Raw genomic sequence first — 26,496 nt, forward strand, 5'->3', positions numbered from 1 at the left:
TGTACCTGCCTGTGTGTGAAGTGCTCAGAACCTGATCTTATGTTTAAGTCTTTTTGTGTCCTGGCCACACTTGCAGCTCCATTTCGCAGTCAGCATTGCTTGAGACAATGGGCTGTCAAGTCTCCTCTCACTGGACTTGCCACTTGATTTTGCTTCTAAAGTCTCTTCTTTTACCCTTTCCTTTCATATTTGTCAGTTTTAGATTGACATTTGTATAAATGCTTCCTGCAGTTGAATGTCTGTGAGTTCAGGAAAAATTGGCCCCTGGGTTTCGGTTTAGGGGTTTTGTTGTTGTTGTTTGTTTGTTTGTTTTTTTTGTTTGTTTGTTTTGGTTCTGGCTGCAATTTCTGTTTACTACATTAGTATTGTGGCAGGAACAAACTTTGCTACCCTTGCATCAATTACACTGTGCTCAGGTACATGATCTTCATTGCCATTTTGCTCAACTGTAATTATGAGCAAGCAACAACAGAACTGTGGATACAGAACAAAAAAATGAATGATACTGAATAATCATTAATCAAGTAATATTCCAAAAATGAGTCATATAGAATAGATGATGTGAACACATTTTAGAAGCATGAAAAAACACATAAAAAGAAGAATTTTGAAAGTGGCTCCTATCTTACTTTTCATTTCCTTTATTTTTAAGTGATTACATAATACACCAGGAGTACTTAAGTATGCATTGGTGGTTCATCTGACATGATTTATTGCAAGTTAGCATTGTCCTACTGGCTTTAAGACCCACTCAACAAGACAAAATAACTATGCCTTGTCCTGGAAACCTAGCAAAATACCTGAACTAGTAATGTCATTGATCTTAGAGAAGAATCTACTATCACCATTTTACTAAACCAGAATAATTCTTTTACCCACAAATAAGAGAGCCCCCAGCCCTCCAAAGAAGATTTGTTTGTTTGTAACAGAGAACATCACAAGAAACTGTAACATGGTGAAATGCACAGAACAATTGATCATAGGGTACTCAGTCCCAGTAGCCTACATCTACTTATGGCTCTACATTTGCTTATGGCTCAGGGAACAGCCCATAAGAGGGAGTAGAGGATTAAAACAGCCAGAGGACCAGGAAGTCTACTGTGATATTGAGTCCCTTCAAAATGGCAGGGAAGTTTAACCAATGATACATCAACAATATAGCTGCCTAAATACTATTTGAAAAAGGACTACACAAACAGACATATTAACATGAGAGGGGGGAAAATCTCATGAGACCAGACTCCCAGACAAAGAACTACAAGCAACCAAATGATGTAAAAGTGGAATTCATCTTCCCCACAGTGGCGTCACCTAACTGGTTATCCAATATTAAATAGTAATCCCTGGAATCAGGACCATGTAAACAACACAGAAAGGACTCAACAACAGGTTATATTTATATATTTATGCACACACATATGTATGTGTATATAAATGTATATATATGCATATATGTGCAAACACACACATGCACACACGCACACACACACACACACACACACACACACACGCACATGCATGTACACAATTAAAAGAAGGCCAGAGATTTGAGAGGGAACAAGGTAGATAATGGCATAGAAGTAAATGGAAGAAGGAAAGGGAGTGGAGGGAAATGATGTAATTATATTTTGATCTTACAAAAGCTCATTTCACAGGGAGGGTATCCAGTCTATTGCACTAGTCTGCATTCCTGCTTGTGTGACAATGCTATGCTATTTAAATTATTACGGCTTTATAGTGTATCTTACTGTCAAGTAACACCTCTACTTCTCTTTGACTATTTGTGTAAAACTGTTCTAACTAACTTGTTTGCTTGCTTGCTTTTGCAGTCCTGTGCAAAGTGTAGAATTCCCATCTTAAGTTTTTGAGTAATATTAGTATTATTTTGCATGAATTAGATTGAGCCTGCAAAATACAATAGTTGTCATAGACATTTTTCTGGTATTTGCATGCACCCATGAATGTAGGAGTTGTTTTCTTCTTCCATGCTTTTACTTCTATTGCACAATATAATTACATAATTGTTCCCTTTCCTCCCTCCAAACTTTGCCATATATTTTCTCTCTTGATGTCATTTACATTCTTGGCCTCCTTTTTCTGTAATTATTATTTGTGTGCTCAAGTGTAATCACTTCAAATCCTAGAACTTTGCAACATTGTTATTAGTTTTAACAAGGTTTCTGGAGGTGAGGGGCAGAAGTTATATGCTGATTTTACATGTAAGATGCCATACATGAACAGTGATAATTTGATTTTATCTTCTTCAATTATGGTGTCCTTCATCCTTTTCCCTTGCCTGGTTGTTTTGGCTAGGATATGCAACAGTATGTCAAATAGAAGTAGAAGAAATGTTCACTCCTTTCAGTTCCAAGTCTTGGAAAGCTTTAGTTTTCCACTACCTGTGATGATGTTAGCTGCTGTAGATCACACACTGCCTTTAGTATATTGAAGTATTCAACTCTTTAAATCAATTTATTCAGAGAGGTTTTTCATTTCTCACAAAAAGGTTTGAGTTTTATGAAATGTCTTCTCTTCCTCTATTGTACTTTATTTTGTTACTGTGGTGTGTCATATTTCTTGATTTGCATAAATCAAGAGGAAGTGTGTGTGAGGAACTACCTTTGCATTCCTTTAGGGAATCTTACCTGATTATGCTTGAGCAATCTTAAAAAATAATAATAATTCGAAGGGGATGAAGTGGTAGCTCAGTGGGTAAAGCTGTTTGCTGCCAAGCCTGGCAACTTGAGTTCCATCTCCAGATAGTGGAAGAAAAGACCAATTACTACAAGTTGTCTCCTAACCTCTACATATGTATCACATAGTGATATACACATATACCCATGCACCCATGCATGCATGTGTTCTCTCTCTCTCTCTCTCTCTCTCTCTCTATATATATATATATATATATATATATATATACATATATATATATATATATATATATATATATATATATCTCCCTCCCTCTCTCTCTCTATCTCCCTGTCTCTCTCCCCCTTCTCTAAATAAGTGGATGAAAAACTTTTAAAGAAGAGACTAAAGTATTATTGGATGTTTTTATATCTCTATGTTGATGTATTTTTCATAGGAAATTCTCATGTATTATTTGGAAATAAGTTTACAGAAGTCTGACAAGAATTTCCAATGGTAATAGAGAATTTGATGAATGGCACAACGGGAACATACTAATCTTCCATCCTGGCACAGAGAAGCATGAAAAACAGACTGAGATAACACGGGAATGTAACAATGAGTACAGCCCAGCGCTCAAGTTCCAACCAGCCGTCCTCTTGCTGTGGGAACCAAGCAAAGTCACTCAGTGTCTGTGTTCTTCGTATTGAAGTATTTCAACAATGTAGTCCTTGCTCCAGCACCACTTACTGAACTGGTTCAACATTTAGACTATATGTTTTAAGAACATCTAGCTTGGTTCAGATGCATATTCAAGATTAATAACTTCTGTGATAAACTAACAGCTGAGAGGGCTATGAAGAGGTGGGATATAGTTAAAAACAAGCCCTTAAAAGGCATACCTTGTCTCTCTAACCCTTCCATTCTCCATGCTCTGGGCCACCAAGTGAGCAGGCTTTCCCACCTCTCCATCCTCCTGTAATGGTACCACCAAGTGAGCAGGATTTTCTATCAATCCATCCTCCTGTGATGTTACTTTACTGCTTCAGTTTCTGTGGTCCAGGCTCACAGCAACTGAGCCAGTCAACCTGAATGAAGCCCCCCGGAATAAGGAGTCAAAATAAATGTCTCTGCCTTTTCTTAGGTATTTTTACAGCAATGGAAAATGACTGCTACAATCTTCATTAATAAGAATTGTGGTTTGTGTTTGTCTGTAATGAGTGATGGTGGCATTAAAGGGGAAAAATAGAAGACACTGGGGTAATCTGCACTGTAAAAAATTGTTAATTTTATTTTGTCGATGAGGTTTGGACTAATCATGATGTAGCAAAATATATGTTATCTTTCAAATCCTATATTTTCTGGGAAACAATTAGTCTCTGCCATCTCTTTGTTACCTGAAATTCCTTGGCAGGGAGCCATGTGAGTCTTAAGTCCTGGACCTTTTCCTTGAGGGGCGGGGGACTACCCACATTTCTTACACAGCTTTAGGGGAAAGACTCATAACCATACTTAATGTATAAAACCTGTGATTTCCATACAAACTGCTGCTTTGCTCATATTAAAAAAAAAAAAAAAGCAAAAGCCCTCTTTAGCACTTTAAAGTATTTTTAACTATTTCATTTCTGCTTTTCTGAAAACACCTTTTAGCTTTCTCTGTCTACATCCTTCCCTTGAGTGACACTTTGTGATGAATAAGATCATTTCAAAAAGATTCAAAATGTATTTGAACAAATCAGGCTAGCAAGATCTCGTTAAGCACACACCAAGTACATATGCTGGGAGAATAAAAGAATACCAGGCTCCTCTCCAGTCTGTAGTCACAGCTAATTTCTTCAGCAATTCTGGTATTTAAGCTAAGACAACACAGGCGGGGTCCTCTCCTGGTAAGGAATGCCAATGTGTTACTTTCACTAAGAAAAGAAACAGGTGCAACCACGCTATGCAAATGAGAGAAGGTAAGCTCTGAAACTGTTTCACAGCAAACAGAAGATGCACAAGCTGCTCTCTAACTAAAACCACAGGAGGGGTGTCAAACACCGGATACAAAGCCCCAGGAGGCTTGCAGGTAGGAATGCAGTGAATCCCCAGTGAGCTCTAAACTCCTGATTGGCAAAGAACACCAAGGCGAAGACGCCCTAAGATGCTGAGCCACAGGGGGGCTGTCAACTGCTCAGGTGGAAGGTGAAGGGAGGAGGAAGCAGGCAAATTGTGTGAAGGAGCTTGAATGAGAGGCTGTAGGCTCCCCAAGAGTGAAGAAAAACTAGAGGCACCTACTGGGAATAGCTGAGCAAGAACTCTATTAAGAAGAGGAAGGACCCCCTCCCTCTGACATGCAGCATCTTCTTCCCCATGGGAAAACACATCTCACAGAGTAAGTGTCTGGTCAGAAACTCTGAGGAAGACTGAGCTTGAGTCTGGCACCTCAGACTTAGCCACCCTGACACAACATCCAAGAAGTCTAAATAAATATTGTGCAGATCAGGTCTACCAGCAAGAGTCCCAACTGAGCCCTTCAGATGTTGTTGCCAAGGTCTTCAGAGACTTGTCACACGTTCCTGTTCATGAAGAGTCTCTGGATGACATAACCCAACCAGTGAACTCCAAGAACTTAATTCCACATTCTGTTTAGTACATCACTGAAGAATGGAAGATTCAAGAGGAAAGGAATGAGCCCCACTGAAAAAGAAACAGCATAACCCTAACAATAACGACACTGAAGTGGTGACAGTTATTAGATCCCACATGGGACATTACTAATAATCCTAAAAAAGAATGATTGCATGACAATTTGTCTTAAATATTTTGATAACTATATCAACAAGAGTGGTTTCTTTTGTAATTCTAATGGGTTACTTATGTATCATAACCACATCCTGAGACATAGAATTCTTCCCTAGACTGTTGAAGAGGTTGAGGCCACAAAAGACACTAATAAACCTTAGGCACAGTGGCAGTTTGACAATCCAAACCCACAGAGCCACCTAAATTTTTCCCCCTGCTGCCCTCTCCACCTACAATGCTTAGTTACCTGGCCAAATTCTTATCCTTAAATGCTGCCTAGGAGAAGGCTCCAAAAGTCCCCTCATGGAAATATAATCAACTCAAGAAATTGCAACTGTACCTAAACCAATAATAATAAGGAAATCATGAATTATTTAAGTCTGCATTCCAAAAGTATCTGCATGGAAAGTAGACCATAAAGAAAAGAGCAAAAGAGTAATTCAATTAGAGCAAGCAAAGCCCTGGTCTACATTAAGAACCTCCATGGGCAATGTTCTGTTAGTGCTCACACCCCCTGCACTAACCAGCAGGGAAGCACATATGTAAATCACTCAGGCCCCCTTCTCCTGCAAGAAACACCAGCATCTCCACAAAGAATATTAATTCCATGAAACTAAGGTCTCTGAGGAACAAAACTAGGTAAAATGGGTATATATTTATGTCAAGAAAAAAAATTTAGCAAATGGGTTGCCATACAGAGAGTACAAAGTGGGAAAAGCTATGGCAGATGTGCATTCCTTGACTTTGTATTTTCTAGGTTTTATCACTAAGGTCCTGAACCCCAGGAAACCCCTCAGTTCTGGAAAAACTAGGGTAGACAGTCACTCACTTTAATAATGATTTTAAAGGGATTGATTCAAAGTGATCATTTTCTCATGACGGGGACAACATGGCAACAGGCAGGCAAGGCATGTATGGTCACTGAGGTAGGGGACCTTTTGATCACACTCTATTTATGGCCAGGAAATAAAGATCAATGAAGGTTACATATAGTACGCTTACTTTCTCCTTTTATTCAGTCCAGGACCCCAGTTTACAACATAGTCCCACCCACACTTAAGGTGAATCTTCTAATCTAATGTAGAAAAATCACTCACAGGTATGTCTATAGGCAAATGGAATCTAGATAATCTGTCATAGTCATGCCCAAAGGCGATTGTAATTCAGATAATCCCTCATAGTGATGCCTGATCTCCTAGGTGATAATTGTCTTAAACCACCTAACCAGCATCCTCTTTTTCTGTGAAGAACACCCTTAACCTGTGTACCAGTCCATGGGCAAACAATCTGGTCATCCCACGCATCAACTTCCTTTCCCTTGCATAACTGATAAATTGTCGAATCCTAACAATTCTAATGTCCATTTTTAATAAATGTTTCCCCTCAGTAATCATTGTACTTAACACAAAAAGGTTTATAATTTTAAATAATAGAGCCAAAGTTGACTTTAAAGTCTTAATGCATAGTTCCTTTCAGAAGTAGCTGTAGGGCCAGGAAACATGGGTAAATAGTTTGTTGTACAGGGGCTTGGCCCAGAATTTGGATGCGCAGGACACACACAAAAGATGGCAGTGCACAATTGTAACCCTGAAACTCCCAGAACAAGATGAGGAGAGACTCACTGGAACCTCTTGGGCCAGCTGGTCTCAAACAAGGTGGGAGGTACAACACATAAGAGTGACCTCTCACCTCCACACCTATAACATGGAGCATGTACACAGACACACATACACACACACACACACATGCACGCACGCACGCACGCACGCATGCTCACCCACACCAGATAACAATAACAAAAGAAGTGGCTGTAAATTTCACATGGGAGTTTTCAGAGTTTGTACATGAGGAAGACGTCTTGTCCACCACAGAATCACATTAATTTGAGAAAGAAATGCATCATGAGTACTCATTAAAACACACTTATTATGTTCCTCTCATTTTACCCCACAAGATGTTCAGTAGCTCCTGCCTCTACTAGACTGGGATAGTATAAAGCAAAGTTTTTAAAGTGGTGATTTTTCCAGATGAGGTTAAACATAGAAATAAACATGGGCCTCTTACCTCATCCTCACCAAATCCCAATCCTTACCCCACCCAAATTAAGACCTGTGCACTGTGGGGAAGTACATCCCCTCGTGAGATGATACTAATTTTATGATACTAATATGAATGGACTTCCACAATGAGAAGGGTTCTCAGGTGAGTGAGAAGGGAAAGGTTTGAAAAACTACTCGATTAGAGAAAACTCTCATTAGTCCCAGCAAGGTAGCAAGCCATAAAGAGAGTCAGGGCCTACAGGAGTTTGGATCCCAAGAGAAGTGTCTAAGTGAGCTCTAATTAGCCCAGTGATTGAGTCAAGCCACGACTGACAAACTGGATTTAGAGAGAGGGTAAAAATCTATCTCAACATTAGCCCATCATTATTTACATTTTGTGCTCATTTTGTAACTTACAGGAATTAAAACTAGCTTCTCTTGTTTTTATTGAAATTTCATTTTTATAGAGAAAAGAAAATATAGCACAAGCTAACACAGCAAACTACCGCTGAGTTGGTCACCCCAAGCAAGGGCACTGAGTGACAGGGCTTGCTGGCTAAGCTGGGCCACGGATGCTCTTCCCTTGGGAAAGCCACGTGAATCCATCCAGTGTTTCATCTCATACATTTAATCCTATATTAGGGACACAAGTCTGTAGCACAATAGACAAAGCTCTAAAATTTGCTTCATTCATTTTAGAAGGCAATTTACAAACAAGGGCTGACAACAAGGACACTAAAATTGTAGTCTTCGTCTTGGTATAAAAATTTGAGATGATAGTATTAACATGTTTAGCAGCATTTCAGTTTATAATATTCTTGCATCATCTTAATAGCCACCAAGTTCTCTGCCAGTTCAACAGTCTCATATATTTTATAAATACAAAAAATTCATATGACTTTATTCATACAAGTATTTACCTAATACTAATGTAAATAAGAACAGCTAAAGCAGGTAAATTACTAATAACTCCCATTGTCTAAGAACTCCATATTATCATGGATTTCTGTACTTAAGTTACTTTGGGTAGTAAATCTAAACAGCACAATTTCAGTGATTTGATATATTAAAATGCCACTAATATTCAATATTCTAAAAACAAACTTCCCGGACACAACTGTGAAAATACCTACAACTCACATTAAACTCTAGGTTTCTGTATTCCGAGGCAGATGCACGAAGGTCACAGAACATTTTCTAAGTTTCCATTTCCAAAGAGTGTTTCATCCTTTGCTTCAGATTTTCCTTCTGCTTGTTCATTTCTATTTATGATAATGCTGAAGGAAGAGTGTGTGTCAAACGTGCTACCTTGAAAACATGTTTATCTATTATTCTTTATAAAAACTGCAAGGTGACTCTCATCTTCGTGTTAAAAATAAGGCCAAAGAAAAGTGTAGCCATTGTCTCACTGGGCCTTGATTTTATGCACTGAAATGAAGGAATCTAAATAGTTTTTCCATTTATCTGCTTATGCTACTATGGCCCTCTCTTCTTAGGAGAGGCTCCTGACTATGAGTGAGCTGTCTGTGGGCACAGACAGAAGTCAAAATACTGCTGTTCATCCCAGTTTCACAGTAATGGATGGTACATTAGAAACCCAGTTTGTTTGAAGTGTTGAAGATGACCGTTTACAATGAAAGGAGGCAGAGCCATAACTCTAAGCATTATAGGTAACACAAAAGCAAGGAAATTCAATCCTTTGACCAGTCTGTCTCCCAAGGCTCTGAATTTCTGATTTGTACAGGCTAACAGAATCTAAGTAAAGTCTGCCTAGAGAAGGAAGATAACACAAACTTATCTAGCTCTAAACACCTTTTGAATGAAGTTGAATGCATCTGCTCTTAATTACGTACATACACACATGTAAACATGCATACAGTGGTAGATTAAAGACAGCTGCAAATGCTTAGCTAATCTTCTCTGTCAGTATTTCTCCCCTGAATCTGAGCTGAACTATGGAACTTCCCTGACTAACAGAATGTGAGAGCCAAGATGTTCTGAGGCTCTGAGGACTGGTACAGGTTTCACCTAATTTTGATGGCTCACTTACTCTGGTGGCACTCTCTTAGGCTACTCTTTCTTGGATGCCACCACCAGGCTGAGAAAAGCCAAATAGAAACCCTAAGAAGAAAATACCAGAGCCCTCTTAGCCAGTTTTCCTGGATAAACTGCCAGCCACTAACCAATATTAACAGCCAATCCCATGAGTATTCATTCAAGTGAGCTTTTAGATGACCCCCAGAAACCATCTGATGATGGCCGATGATATTTAAGAGAACCTAAATGAAACCTTTCAGTCTGCTATTCCTCTACCAAATTGTGAGAAAAATAATATGTGTATTTTCCATAGTTATTGTTTCTGGGGAATTTAGAAAATAATGATAAGACTACATAACATCCACAACTTAAGACAAATGTTCTGGTACTATGCATCAAAGTAAGGTCTCTGGTAATTCAAGCCTAAATGTGTTTGTCTCTCATTTCTTAGTAAACCAGAATAAGTGGGTAGTGGTCTCCATGACCATTTTGTGCTTCCCAAGTGTTACAAGACAAAAATGATACCTACTCCAACCACCAATGTATATGGTATCATATACCTAAATATTTATGTGTATATGTCATCCTAAATTAGACAGTCTCAGCTAGTTTTAAAAAAAACAAGTAAATGAAGCCAATTGCATTCATTCATTCATTCATTCACTCATTCACTGTCGGTTTCTTTTTAGTTGTGTCTGTGTGGAGATATGTGTATATGAACACAGGTACATGTGGAGTTCAGAGGCATTGGATGCCCCTGGAGTTGCAGGTAATTATGAGTCACTTAGTGTGGGTGCTGGGAACCAAAACTGAAACCTCCCCTGCTACCATCTCCCCACCCCAACTAAAACAAATTCTATGATCTCCTTTCAGAAATTACTTTCTGAACATAGTCATCTTGCCTCACATCACCAACAGTGCTTTGCAATTTAACCAGGAAATGCCTTAAATGCTGCCATGTTTAAATGTCACATGGCTTCGATGAGACCCTCTGCTATTCAAAGCACCCAAGTATCGAAAATCAGAGCAAACAAAAGGACCATTATAAAAGAAAAAACAGTACCCACCATTCATGCCTTCAAGTAAGACTAGTTCAAAGCAAGAGAGGAAATGAAACTGGGAACTCTACCATCACATCCACACTGAGAAGGATTCCAGAGACCACAAGTCATGGATCCATGCACTTTGTAGCAGAATCCTAGCTTTTGGGATTGACACATTCTCCTTCCAATAAAACTTCATTGGTGTGTGTGTGTGTGTGTGTGTGTGTGTGTGTGTGTGCCTGTGTGTGTTTGTCAAGGTTGAGAGAGCTCTTTTAGAAGATGTTCTGGAAGCATCTCAGGGAAAATCAGGCCAAGACATGAAGGGAAAAGTTAAATGGATTGTTTTGCCAATTGGTCAACTATTTCTTAGGAAGGTTTGGGATTGGTATCTTAGATTAGATAGAACTTGTTCTCAATACCTTAGACATCTATAATAGATAGAGCTAATTCTTCCAATACTAATGAGGCAACACAGATATGTCTGCTTGCATGAAGCAAAATTTTCTTACATTAAACCGTAAGATCAAGTTCTTTACAATTTCCTCAGCTTACTGCTTTTAATACCACAGGGAGACATTTATAGCCTTCTCAGAGTCCAATATCTATAAAGACAGACCACCTTAAAGAAAAATACCATCAGGTATAAGACAGAGGTGCCTTAGACTGGCAGATGGTGATGCCTTTGACTGGGGTAGTAAAGCCCTGTTTTTATGGAAAAGGATGGGTCTGAGGTCATACCATAAAATTGATTTCCCACAAAATGGAAATAGGCAATTTACTCTAAGAATTTTATTGAAAAATTATGCTATTCTATTTGAATAATGATGGGAATGCTCTACACATTTCCTTTATTAATGAATTAAAATACACAAAACACCATAAAATTATATTAGAGGTTCAAAAGTATCACTTAAATCTTCTTTACCAGTCACTTTCATTTTGTAAAATCAGCAGTTCCATTAAAATCGTATTATGTAAAAATGGGTTTTTACTGTAATAATAGTTATTACCTATTTAGCTCCCAAGGATGTTGTGAAAATTAAATAATAAGGCTTTGTAAAGCAAATACAAAGTGTCGCTAATATCAGAGGCCAAGAGGGGTACCCAGACGGCAAAGAAAAAGGGGAAGAGAACCCCTAATTCACCACAAATCACAGCCTTCACCTCCAATTCCATTACTACAAACACTTGGAGCAGTGGTCATGTGGACTGATGCGATCTCATTCTATCCTCCTAATATTATGATATATTAATCTTAGCCCTCATGTTATATAGATGAGGGTCATTTACACAGTTGGTAAATGTCAGGAATCCAATAGCGAACCCAGGTTTACCCTATTTGATGGCTCACTCTATCTCCACTGAGGAATTCCCCATTTTCCCAGTGGCTCATGATCGTGCTTTGAATTCATACCTCATCGTTCACAGTCCATTTCACATACTTTTTCCTCCAAGATCTACCTTTCCACTATTCATTGAACACAGTTTGCATCTAAACAAAGTGTTTGTTGTAGTTTGGGATTATTATTATTCATTGTATGTTTTATTAACACAGCTAAACCACTGGAAGTCTGAAAACATAAGCATAGCTTACTCACTTTTGGTGCTTAGGTACTAAATACATGATAGTAACCTCAGACACAAGGCAAATGATTTTACCAATAGTTCACTGTGATAGGTCCTATCCAAGCAATTTATTTGGTACATCAAATTGCTTTGTATTTGATTTTGTTTCTAGTTAAAGGAATAATGTGAACAGTAAGCACTAAAGTACAATTTGCCTGATTTTTATGAATCAAAGCAGGTAGATGGTGTAACTTTAAAAAGATGGGAGATACAATAAAGAAAGCTAGGTATGGATCTCAATGGTAAGGTAGTTTCCTAGAACATATAAGGCTACAGGTCTGAGTTCCAGTGAGTGTGTGTGTGTGTGTGTGTTGTGTGCTGTATGTATGTTCATATGTATAATTATGCATGTGCACATGTGTGGGGGAGACAGAAAGGAGAGGAGAGGAGAGAGACAGAGAGAGAATATTGAATACTGGTTTCCTGTCCTACATTTTAACTGAGTAGAATCATAGAGTCTACATGGGCTACCTCATATTTCCATGTTCTAGATTCCTCATTTGTAAAATTATGGATAAGAACAGTTGTGAGAACCAAGTGAAAATGTCCCTACAACACAGAAGATAACACACACCAAGCACGGTCACCAAAATAAACAAACAAACAAACACAATTCTTCAGAATCTGTTCCAAGGATAAGAAACTGCTTTTCACAGGCTTGGGCAGTCTCAAATGTTGTACTATAGAAAACCCTTCAACCTCAAAGACTTGTTTTTGATGTTAAATTACATATGACAGCATTAAGCTTATGCCCTTCATTCAAGCAATATTTAGTATCTAACTTTTGCCAGAATATGAAGGTTTGTCAAAGGACAACACAGAAGCTCCTGTCTCAGACCTGATATTGAAGGGCACAAATGGATTTAATTGCTTTCCACTATCAGACCATCAGCTCACATCGAAAGAGGTTTGCATGAGAGTAAGAAAACACAATGGGCAACGAACATGGTTTTCATTTCATTACGTATTCCATGACTCCTTTTTCTCACCTCTTTTCACTTGAATGCTAAATATAACAAACAATAACTGGGCATGTATTAAACACCCCTTTCTGCTTTCATTCTCACAATGACACAGCTGGGTGGATCAAAAGATTCCTTCTATGTATCCTATACCTACAGATGTGTTCCCAGCCCTCCTTTCCCTACAACATGGATTTGTGTGTTTCAGAGCAGCTTCCTGGAGCTGATGATGATCACAGGGATTAAGGATAAGGGAAAACACCAAGGGCTTCCAGGCACCAGACCTCACAGTAGACAAAGCTTCCAAAAACTTGCAAGATAGTTGAGATGGCTGCTTGTTGATTATCAAAGCCCTAAATACACTAAAAGATTGGCAACTTTTAATAGTTTCCTTAGCCTCCTGCATAAAATGTGGGAAATTTCTACCTTCATGGGATGGGGAAACCACAGCCTGGGCAAATCCACTGGCTAGATTGAGCAAAGGCAAGACACAGAGAGAAGAGTTTTCTTATTTGCAGTATAGAAATGACTTATAAGCCTGTTTATTCAAAAAGTTTAATCCTCCATTAAAGACTGATGGGAGATGCCATTCTGTAAATATGTTTCTCTTATTGGTTAATGAATAAAGCCCTGTTGGTCAATAGGAAAGCAAGACAGGCAGGGCTAGGAGACAAGGAGGAGAGAGGGCGTAGTTGGGAGGAGATTCAATATGGAGGAAGGAGAGAGCAGAACGTCAGACCCTCTCTCCTGTAAGATAAGATGACATGGAAATATTTAGATTAATAGAAATGGGTTAATATTTAAGACAGAGCTAGCCGATGAGAAACACTAGTAACTGACCAACAGCATTATATCAAATACAGCGTCTCTGTGTGTTATTTGGGGCTGGTGCCATGGTGGGACCAGACCAGCAGGGAAAACCTACTCTTAACAGAAGACATAGGTGAACACCATAGAAAATGCATAATAATATTTCAGGTTTACATTTGACAGCTCAGATGTCCCATCCTTCATCTTTCTTTAGTTACAAAGATATCAAAAAGGACTGCCAAGTAAGCGGCATACTTTGTCTGGCTCTGATATTGTAAATAACATAAACGACATATGTGCTCTGTTTTTACTTTACTCTTAGTCCTTTTAAGAAGGAAATGTACTCTGATATTTGAAAATAAGGAATTCAAATCAAATTGCTTGGTTTCAAATCCCAACCCTTTTGAATTGCAAGTTGTGAAATTCTGACCATGTATGTTATTAAGCTGCCATGAATTTCTGTTTTTCTGTCTGTAAAATGAATACAATAACCTTACTCTATTCACACTGTTAAATAAGTACACAAAGAACAGCCCCCAATACATTGTTAATGCTCAGTAAATGCCTGACATTATTATTGATTCACAGATATACAAATGTTCTCTCCCCCTTGCAGAACATTTGTTTACTGTAACCTTGAAATAGTCACATTGACCATGAATGGAATTGGGTTTTGTGGTGTTTAATAAACATGTTCTAATTACCTGGAAGTTTAATGGACTCTCCTTTAAGGAAAATTAATGTTTTAAATATGAGTGTGCTTTGGAGTATTTCTGAAATTATCGTTTTTTTCTACATATGTCAAGTCTTTTAAAGCTAATAAAAGTAGGTGATACACAATAATAATAGCGGGTGATACACAGCAATAATAGTAGGTGGTACACAATAATAATAGTAGGTTGTACACACAGGAAACAGATTCAAAAGTGAAGACACAGAACAGCAGAAAATGTTTGTCAACTATTCATATGGCAAAGAATTAATATCTAGACTATACAAGGAATTCAAGGGTTGGATATGTAACTTAGTGGTAGCATACTTGCCGAAGTAAATAATTTAATTAAACACCAAAAGAACAAATAATCTAATAGACAGATGGATTTGATTGGCAGATAGTCCTCAAAGAAGGAAGTAAAGATCCAATACATATGTGAAACATACTGAGTATCCTTAGTCGTAAAGGAAATGCAAATCAAAACTCTAGTGAAGACTCTCATGCCAGCAAAGTGGCTACCAATAAGGACAAAAATGCTGGCAAGGATATTTAGGGAGAAAGAGCACTCACCATTAGTGGCAATGCAAACTGATTCAACCACTATATAAAACAATATAGAAGTCCCTTAAAAACCTTAGAATGCTTCCTCCCCCATATTAACCTCTCTATGTAGCCACTTATTTCTACTCTTTTCCTGCCTTGCATTACGTCATTCAATCCTATCCCCAGTCAGATTTGGTTCATTTCAGGTCATGTGTTTCCTATCACAGCTGGTTTCACTTACTGGGTAAAATCAACACGTCATCACCAGGTCCTGGGATGGTGTGATTGTATCCTCCCCAGCCTTTTGCAACATCTTGCCATGTTTCAGGAAGAGACCATTTTAAAGCTGATTCAGGGACAGATGTAGAAGCTAGAATACACAGAAAAGGTGCAAAGTTAACTATGAAAACAGAAGTCTTTGTGACAAGTTCAAGAGTCTATTGTTGTTTTATGACTGCTGCTTTCACCTTTCAAGCTAGCTGGTTTTGAACATTAGAAGTTTCTATAAAACATTTCATAGCAAGAAAGCAAGTTCTTACCCAATTCTTACACTTTTAAGAATACATGTTCCACACTCATTAAACATTGGATATTCTGCTTCATTATAAATATGATATAGCTTGTTATGGATTGTTTTGAAAATGCTAATAAAGAAAAGTTAATAATTGCCCAGAATCTCACCACATAATAATTACCACATTCAGCCTTTTATTTGTGTTACCTCCCATAATATCTCAATGTTATGTAATTGAAATTATTTCAGATCCAGTTTTATTTTGTTAGCTTAGTTATTCTTCTCATGCATTTATAATGACATTAAGGTTCTTTGTAAACACAATTTTAGCGATTGCATAATATTTTATCACACTAGAAATCCATTTTTCTCTTACTTTGTAACATCAAACACAGAGAGTCTTTCTAATGATAAACAACATGATTTGAGCAGTCTCTATGCAAATCTAACCACAATCCTGATTATCTCCTAAAAATAAATTCCTTCTTGAAATGGCTGAGTCATACATAGTATGAGCGTCTCATAGCTCCTGATGCATGAGAATGGCAGGATTATGACGTGGACATTTGTTGGAATAGTAATTTATCTACAGATCATGTTTCTTTATTGATTCTGTCCTTGACCATTAGTGGTCCAGTGGTACTGCACCATGGGATTGATAACTACTAACCACTTTCTAAACAGGCTTCTAGAACCACATTATGGGCATTGGCATGCTCAGCCAGTTGCCTCTTTCTGGTTTTGTTATTTTGTTTTGATTTGTTTTTTTTTTTTTTTTCATGATATATGAGTATGACTAGGGGCTAGGAAGATTGTCACAATAAGTAAACTAAAATGCCACCTCTTGACAGGGTGAAGAGAATCTCTTCCATTAGAAGTTTAGTTTTAAAAATTGCAAATAATGGACATATTTTGGGGAGAAGTTCCTAATAGGGGTATGAGTCCCAAATAAAATTTTAATACTCCTGGAATCCAGTTACAGAGAGGGAGGAGTGATGAACAAAGGGCTCAAGACCAGGCTGGAGAAACCCACAGAATCAGCTGAGCTGAGCAACAAGGAGCTCATGCACCCCAGTCTGATAGCTAGGAAACCAGCATAGGACTAACCCAGACCCCCTGAATGTGGGTGTTAGTTAGGAGGACTGGGCAGTCTATGGGGCCTCTAGTAGTGGATCAATATTTATCCCTAATATACAAATGGACTTTGGGAGCCTAGTCCTTCTCAGCCTAGACACATGGGGGTGGGCCTGGGCCCTGCTCCAAATGATATGACCATGGAAGGTCTCCCCCTCCCTGGGAAGCAGAAGGGGGATGAGCTGGGATTTGGTGGGAGGAACAGGGGAGGAGGGGAGGGTGAGGGAACTTGGATTGACATGTAAACAACCTTATTTCAAATGTAAATAAAAAAAGAAAAACAAAATGTTACCTTTGTTTTTCGGCAGCTAAGATTCAGTGTTGGTAAATACTAGGGAGATTAAAAAACAAACAAACAAACAAAAATGCATCCAGATTGAGAATAGCTCTCTTTAAAGAGAAGCTTCCTGAAGGAAGTAATAACTGACTAGCATTTCAAAGGCTCACAGATTCTGCAGGTAAAAGTTGAGATAAGTGGTCAAAGCCTGTGGTCCAGATGGAGAAATGTGTGTGAGCTCATGCAAAATTAAGAGGGAAATCAAAAGAAGCTTGATGAGACACTTAGAGAAGCAAATGATGAGTCTGGAAAAATAACAAATGACCAGAGAGCCAAATATTATGAAGGAAGAGAGGCTTAAGATTTCAAGATCATTGGAGTAGAAGAGTTCTATCAACTTGAAATGAATTGAGCATATAGCCTTTGTATAAATATGAGATACCCAGATGGAGATGTGCAGCAAGGAGTGGATGAATGTGATGTTGATAGGTAAGAGAGAACACTGAGCAAGAAAGGTAGGTTTGGTCATCATCTGCCATTAGGTCATATTTCAGTCTTTGAAGATGAATGTGGTGTCACAAATATATCAGCATGAATAGACACAACTCCTGATGTCAGAAGCATGGGAAAACCTGCTGGTTTTCCTATCAGTGCTCAAATCTATAGAAGTAATGTTCTAATTTGAGCTCCAGAATTGCTCAGAAGCATACAGATTGTAGCCATGCAGAACTTACAAACAATTGGCACATAAATACACCACATAGCATGGAAATAGGTACTTCTTAGGGCAGGCCTATCTCAGAAAGCAGCTTTACAAATAGTTTATAAATGCTGACACTGTGATATCTACTTGTGATTTCTCTCTGCTCTGCCTCTAACACTGTAATAACTTCCTATGCGTTTTCTCTGCTGTGCCTCTGTCTCAATATAGCCCAAACAGTCCAAGAGAACAGACCAAAGGCTTAAGGGCATTTGTTGGTATAACCACTAACTAGTACCACAGAGGCCAGGCAGGGTTTTTGATGTTCTATGTACAGTAATTTATCTGATGGACAGTGACTAGGCTCTTCAAAACTTCACAAAGTCTCAAAACAAAGGAAAACAGAACAACAGTTGCTTCAAATTTATGTCACAGATGGTGGAAACAAGCACCCTGCACTGCTGCCATCATAACTCTAGTTTATAAAAGGGCCGGAATTATTTTTAATCTAACAACCCAGACCTTCCAGGGACTACTTTAATGATGAATGTTACACACAAATTCCATCTCGCCTTAAGAATCTGTTTCAGTTTCTTGTTAGTTACTAGGTTTCTATTTGGCTAACATTGTCCTGAATGTTGGGGAGAGAAAATGAACTAAGAGTTTTGTTTTGTTTGTTTTTTTTTAAAGGCAGTCAGCAATATGCTGCTTATCTTTTCTGAGACTCTTGTGGTGTAATGGGATGAGTTCAAGATGGGATCTTGCTAATAGTAAAATTCTATAAAAGAGAGTGTTAAAGGCCAACTATTAAGTTTGGCAAGCAGGGTATGTGTGATCAGGATGAGATCCTCATCAGGATCTACTACTACTTCTTGTAGTAGATGGTAGTTAACACAGATACTCACAAGTGGACAATGTGTGGAGAGCAAGGGGCTTTGGAAGACTCATCCTAAATGGGATGTCTTTATGAAATCCCTGCCCTCAAAATTCAGGGACCTCTGTGGCAGGAGGAAGCAGAAAGATTTTGAGCCAGAGGTGGCAGACAACTCCAAGGAAACAGCATCTTCCAGGCACAATAGGACTGATAAACACATGACCCCACAGACACTGTGAAAGCATGCATAAGACACATACATGTTCAATCCAAATAAAAATCCCAGCAATAAAAAAAAAGGAAGTGGACACAAAGTCCCTTAACCAAGAAGCTATTTGCAAATGATAAAAAGAAAATCAGTTTTCTCCAGCAGAGTGTTACTGGGTATACCAGCCACACTCCAATGCCTGTCCCGTGCCCAGAAGTAGTTGGTTAACACACAAATCAGTCTCTCCTCTCTCTCTCTCTCTCTCTCTCTCTCTCTCTCTCCTCTCTCTCTCTTTCTCTCTCTCTCTTTACCTCCTTCTCTCTCTTCCTCTCTCTCTTTATCTCTCTCTCTCTCTCCTCTCTCTCTCTTTCTCTCTCTCTTTACCTCCTTCTCTCTTTCTCTCTCTCTTTATCTCTCTTTCTCTCTCTCTTTCTGTGTGTGTGTGTGTGTGTGTGTGTGTGTGTGTGTACCTTTTGGTTGGTATTGTATTGTTTTGGGACATTATTTTGGCCTTCTGAAGTGGAGGAAGAAGGAGAAGGAAAGGATAGGGTAATAAAACTGGATGGGTGGGGAGGATCTGGGAGGGATTGGGGAAGGGAAATATTATAGATTCAAACTAAATTATCTGAAATAAATTTACAACTAAAAAGAGTAGTGATGGTGCAGTTATTGAGGTAGAAACAATATTACAGAGGATTGAGGGATGGACTGGATTGAGTAAAAGAACTGATCAGATTGGACCATCCAAAAGCTCACTGCATTTAGCATTGGAGGCTGGGAGCCTTTTCTCCAAAACCTTTAGGTCACTTTTGATAAGGGCCAACACTTACAACAAATGTGCATCCTTTTTCTCTATACAAATCTGTTAATCAGCAGCAGCTCAAAATTGAAGTGGTCTCTAGCTTAATATATCAGCCAAATATTGCCATCTACTCCTTTACTCTTCATTCATCTCCTCTTGAGTTCTGTGGCTCTGCATCAAGGAAGCTAGTCTTTTAAGAAGCATCATGATAAATAATAGCTACAAGGAGATTCACCACACACAGTTACTGGGGGAGGGAGGAGATTGACTGGCTGATTTACCATTGGTTTCTTTGCACGGTCCTAGAATTTGCCTGTCCACCATATCCTCTCAATAACATGCACAAATTTGTTCACTCAATAGGCTCTCTATTAATGGGTTAATGGAGAGACTCGTCACAATATATTATCAATAGTTTCAACTGTATTGCAAACTCATACTGAAGCTTGTAATGGGTTAATACAGAGGTAGAACTTCACTAATCATCATACCCTTGTTTATAGAAAACTAGTGTTGATAGTACAATAATTACATTGTTTTCCATAAATTACTTTATTAAATAAAATGCACTGCCATATTGTAAATTTATAACTCAACTTTATATTCTGTAATACGGAAGTTAAGGAGATACCTTAGCAGGAGTTCTCTTAGCAGAAATATTTTCCTGATGTATTTATTCTGTGGCTTCATTATAATAATATTCTGCCCTAAATTAGGTAAGAGAGGAAAACTGTCTATAGTTTAATTTCATGTGTATATTAATATATACCCCCCCAATAATGTAAACATGTTAGAGGCAACATGGTACAGCAAAAAGAATACAGACTGAGTTAACATTTGTGAGGCCTTATTCAATCACTGACTGCTGATATGACCATGTAAACTGTTTCATATCTAGGCATCACATGTAGTCTCATATACCCTAAAGGATGCTGGTACAAGACATTCTTTCCAACTGGTGTGAACATAACCAATAAGGATGCACTCAATTTTGTGGAATTTGAAGACAAGGTTTTCATATAGAAAAAAATTGGTAATAGTTATTTGAAAGGATATTTTAAATTATTTTGTCATTTATTTGACATCTGTCAGAGACAACAAAACATAAAGGTAAGAACCAATTTTTTTCTTGCTCACTGTTGTTACACACACACACACACACACACACACACACACACACACACACCTAACAGGGAGACAATCAATAAACTTGGAATTTTAAGGCACCTAAAGGAAAAGTTGGGATGAAGATAGAAGATGTACAGACTGAAACACAGCAAACGCAAACACAAGGAACCCACTGTGAAGCCAGTCTTAACTGTACTTATGCAATATAAGAAGCATGTAGTGGCAGCTGAAGCGCCTTCTCTTAGTTTAGTGCAGTAACTGTACCTCGTTTCCTTTTTAATTGAAATGAAAGAATTTGAACGTTTTTGATTAGTATGACTCTTCTCTGACATAACACAAATATTCCCCTGGAAATCAAAGGAAAACCCTGCCTTTGAAAGGCTTTATCCCCCCTGCAAATGTACAGTTAAACTGACTCACAATAAACAAAAACAAACTAAGACATACATTAAAAGGTGGTTATGAGATGTTTAGTCTTGGAGAATTCGGCTCTTTTGAGTTAGCAGGATCTCACAGAACCATCTGACTTTTGGGGAGCGTTTGTTTATCCTGATTTCCTGAAATTACCAGGAACAATTAAAGTTTAGAGATACCCTGGATTTTTTCTCTCCATTTGGAGGGGGCCTAATGGCCCATCTGCAGATCTGGAGTCCTATGTGCACATATGGCTCATAATTTATGAAATGTGCTTATTTACATGTTACAATTCTTACTTTCTATTGTTTTGAAAAGCAAATGCATCCTATATCTTCCCTTGACATGCAGACATATATTTAATTGTAGGACAACACAGCAGAGAGCTGTCAGGCTCAACAGCATGAGAGCTGATGCTTGCCTGATCATAAACAAAGAAGAGGGGGAATCCATAGAACCACTGGAAGACATTCTGCTCTGTTGGACATTCTATCCAGTGGTTAGTACTCACCAGAAACAGTTGGAGGCACACCTTCCTTCACCTGAAGAAACACCTGAACTTGACCCTCACCTGAAACTTAAAAACAAAGCCAAGGTGAGTGTGATGCAAAGATTGCACACACAAAGGAGAATGATGGCATTGCATTTTATTTTTCTACCCAAAATGAAATCTGGAAATGAAAGAGAAAGGAGTCCTTGTTAACTAATCAAGCATGTGATGTCTACTGTTCTATTTGGTTCGCTTTGATTTGATTAAGCATGATGGCAGAGAGAAAAGCCGTGAGGGAGGAAAGCACTGTAACACGTGCTCTGTGGAGGCCACTATTGTCCAGCAGGTGTGCCTGATTTCCTCCATCTATAATTTTGTAGGCTCAGTGGTAGAGTGCACGTATTTCTCACCAACAGAGTTGAGATCACCCATGAAATGTATTTGCTTTACCTTTTTCCAAACAAATTGTCCTTTTAATGAAGGTTTCCCTCCACCCTATTCCCCCCTTCTCCTCCCTTCTTCCAAACCAACTAAGCACATTTAAAAGGCCTGGGGTTCATTAATTTTAAGTGTTCAATAAATTAGTGGAAATAATCAAAAGGCCTGATTCTTTCTGGTAATGACAATTTGATGTCAGTATAAACCAGTAGATTAAGCTGGGAACATATGCTCCTTTGCCAGGAGAGGCTGCTATAATTAAATAGTGAATGCATCTACAAGGTGCTCTCATGCCTGATTAATTAGTAATCAGGTGCACGAACTCTATCTTTCTGGTAACACCTTGTCTCTTATTGGTTAATTACCTTTCTGCCTTATTCGATGTCATGTGAGCCAGCCTCTCCCATCACAGCTAATGCAGCTATAGGCTGTGGCCTCAGGGTCTTGGCCAAACTCATGCACTCCATTTTTTGTTTCACTGGGACCCTAAACTCTTCCTTCCATCACAGATGGGACAGAACAAATGTCATTCTTTTTAATTACAAAGCATACGCTTTAGAACATTAGAAAGAAAATAATCCCCAAAGAGATCTAAGATGAGATCTCTCCAATTCTTCTGCTCCTATTTTGATCACTTTCACATGTTTTTCAATTATAAAATGCATGAGGCTTGCTAAGGACAGACACATTGGCAACACGCTCTAGATACACTTGATATGTTCCTTTTATGTGTATGTACATATGTATATGTATGTGTATATATGAAGTGGGCAGTGTACTCATGAGTGTGTCATAGAACCTGTGTGGAAGACAGAAAATAATCCCAGGTATTGATCATTAGGTATTGGTCCTTGGGTATTTGTCCCCAGGTATTGGTTTTGAGTACTGGTCCTTGGGTATTGGTCCTTGAGGATTGGTCCTTGGTGTTGGTCTCACCAATTGGTCCTCACCTATTGGTCCTTAGCTGTTGGTCCTCACTTTGTACCTTGTTTGATACAAGACTCTTTCTTGGTTTTCTGCTGCATACGTTATGTTAACCAACCCACAAGCTTTTGGAGAACTCTTCGCACAGGAACCCTGGGTAGTATTTATTCCACACACATGCTATGTATCTGGCTTCACATTGGTTCTGAAGATTTAAACTCTGTCCTTAAGTTTGCATCCACTGAGCTGTCTCCCTAAAGTGTTCCTTTTTATGATCATTGCTAAGACCTTCCTTAAATTCTTATCTTCTTCTTTTTGTATGCTCACCTATCTCTCCTTGTATACTCATCTCTCTCTCTCTCTTCCCCCTACACTCACCTCTCTCTCTCTCTCTCAAACACACACACACACACACACACACACACACACACACACACACACACCTTTTCTTTCTTTCTTAGTGAATGGGGTAGGAGAAATAGTTCATTTGTCTTCTTCCCGAGGACCCCAGTGTCATTCCTATCACCCATGTTGGGCAGTTGCCTGTAACTCTAGCTCTAAAGGGTCTAATGCTCTCTTCTGGCCTCTGCAAGCATTGCACTCATTGGCATAAACCCACACATATGCACCTACATATAACACATAGTTAGAAAGAAAATAAAAATGATTTTTTTAAAAAATTAAGTCACCAGTCAACCATCTCACCTTTTCTCTTTCTTTAAGGTCTAACACATTCACCTCTGTTTACATGGTTGTGTGCTCCACTAACATGAAAAACTGCTTACTAGTGCCATACCATGATATTTATCATGTTTGTTTTCAGTTCAATAACTAATTAGTAATAAATAATAGTAATTAGTGATTCTCCTGTAACCATAACTAACATTGACCCTAAATTTTGTTTTGATTTGTTTTTCAGTGTTGAGGAAACAACCAAAGCCTCTTTCCTGATGGATAGGCACTGTACCTCTGAATCAGACTCACAAAAGAGAGAGATTTTCCTTACATACCTTCTGATGTTGGATACTTCTGTGAGTGTAGGTTTGTATTTTCATGGACTGATTTACAAAACCCAAGTTCATAGCATTCGAGTCTGGTTACTCAGACTACACCATTGAAAGGCATTCTGCTTACTACAGTAGACGTGAAAGAATAGTCATCACCATAGTAGTAATGGTAGTAATGATAATGGTAGCTTTTGTGGGTTAAAAGGAAAAGAAAATATGGGCAGGATATCATTATGAAACATGGAAATAATGGCAAAGACACAAGACCTTTCTGTAAGAGTTGGCATTAAATAGTATCACCTAGTCAATCTCCAAGGAAGACAAACTATAGAGTATCCCAGGAAACATCAGAAAATAGAAATGATATCATTTAAAGGTGTTATTACCTTTAAATGTTTTCAAACAGCATAGACTTCAGTAGGCTTGTACATGTGTGGTCAGTGCATACAGTGTCTGTTTCTTATGACACAGATAGAAATAAGGAAAGTAGTAATAGGTACATATCAGAAGACTTAAATAAAGTTTATAATACTTTACAATATCAACCCCTCAAAAAACAAATAGCAGAAGAGATAAAGTTGGAGGAATAAAAATCAGTAATTAGTATCCGCATTAGATAGACCAAAAGTAAATTAAAGTTAGGGAAAAAGCAGTCCATGCATCCCAAAGACTTTGAATGAAAAGGCTATCACTCATATCCACACTGTGGTCACCACAGGATAAATTAGTGCTGGGGCTGAAGAATGTACCCTTAACAGGACTCCCAAGCCATTGGCTTCTTCCTTCTTTTCTAATAGCTCTCATCCAGATACCATTCTTAATAGACCAAGGCTTTATGGCTCCATATTCTATCCTGTTAGCAGTTCATGCCACTGCACTTTAGAGATGGTGCCTAGACTGAGCAGTTGCTGATGCTTCCCACCCTCTACATATCCCCCTCCAATGTGACCCCTCTACAATCCCCCTCCAGTGTGACCCCTCTACAATCCCCCTGCAGGGTGTCCCCCTCCACCCACCTTCTCTAGTGTATCCAGTGTAATTCCAAACCCATACAAACTTGCAAAACTAAAAGTATACTGAAAAGCTATTTCCACTTTATTATATGTGAAAATGTCCCTCAGCTATCAGGGCAAGATTCAGAAGATCAGAGAAGACACAGAAAAGTTATAAATAATAAGGGGGGAGGAATCACAAGAGTCTGACTTCCCAAACATCCATCATGCATGACTGTCTGGAGATGGCTTTGTGTGTGCATATATGTGTCAGATGACAAAACATTTTCTAAGTCCGAAGAGGCAACAGGGGATGATGGGGAATACATGGGTGCTGGACCATAACAGCAGAGATCTGAATCCTGGCTCTTCCTATTCCTACATAGGAACAACTGGCCAGCTGGTCACCCTCATTCACATTCTGATCTTCATTTACATCACCAGAAAATGGGACTGGGGGGGGGACACTTACTCTGTGTTATACGGTCATTAGATGAAGAAATGTGAGCTAACATAATACATGGCACATAGGAAGCAAATATTAGCTGCTGTTGGCACCGCATTCATGGCATCCTCATCGTTCTTGGCACTGGTTAACAAGGCTCCAGAAATTGTTTTCACTAGTGTTGCTCTTCCCACAGCTGTTCCTCATCAAGAGGAGTAATAGTATTACACAACTTAATTTTACTAAGTGTTCTAACTCCACGGGACTGTAAATGTGAAGTGTGGTTTCCAATTTGAATAAAGAGGAGGGATGAGAGTCATTAAATAGCATAGGTATTGAGTTGGGAAAAGTTTAAAGGCTTTATCCAAGCTGTGATATTGTGCATATGTTTTCTCTGAGGTTGTGATTTCCAAGTTTGTATTTGAAATATGAGGGTGGCTAATCATTCTTGTTTATAAGTGAAGCCCCAGTGTTGATCCTTCCAGATTGTAGGAAGTGATTCTCAAAAACAGTGTTGGGATCACTGAGTGCCAAGCTCTTCTGGTAAATGCTATATGATGTAAGCCGGCTATAAACAGAGACAGCTAAGACAAAGAGAGGCATGTTCTTAAGAAAATGGCCCCTGCTCCTGGGAAGAGAAAAGAAAGACAATTACAAGTTAAGATGCTGTGCCTGGTAAATGTCCTGTCTATAGTCCCAGAGATGAGAAAAATAAGCACCTCCTCACCCACTCTGCCCGTAAGCAAGCCTAAGGCCCTTTTGAAGTTTCGGATAGGAAAGAGAAAGTAAGTACCTATCTGTTCTAAAGGGAAAAGTGTGCCAATGCCCTCCAGGGCTCGCTTCCTAAGAGAGGTGCTGTACTTGGTCCTCTCTCCATGTTTCCATTCTAGTTGCCATGCCTGCTGTCCATCTCTTAGGATCTGCTTTGAGTTTCTTCCCTAAGCACTGAACTTGGC

General features: G+C 38.7%; 1 protein-coding gene across 1 annotated transcript in view; it reads right to left on the reverse strand.

The window, feature by feature from the left end:
* Pkhd1 (PKHD1 ciliary IPT domain containing fibrocystin/polyductin) overlaps window positions 1–26,496 on the reverse strand; it is a 374,971-nt gene that overhangs the window by 129,382 nt on the left and 219,093 nt on the right. Inside the window, exons 49-50 of the mRNA XM_051204291.1 lie at window positions 21,756–21,821; window positions 15,435–15,563 (exon numbers count right to left, since the gene is read on the reverse strand). Of these exons, the coding sequence (XP_051060248.1) occupies window positions 15,435–15,563; window positions 21,756–21,821 (195 nt within the window). The remainder of the gene's footprint in view (window positions 1–15,434; window positions 15,564–21,755; window positions 21,822–26,496) is intronic.

The sequence above is a fragment of the Phodopus roborovskii genome, unplaced genomic scaffold (genome assembly GCF_943737965.1).
Source record: "Phodopus roborovskii unplaced genomic scaffold, PHOROB, whole genome shotgun sequence".
In the NCBI taxonomy this organism is placed as follows: domain Eukaryota; kingdom Metazoa; phylum Chordata; class Mammalia; order Rodentia; family Cricetidae; genus Phodopus; species Phodopus roborovskii.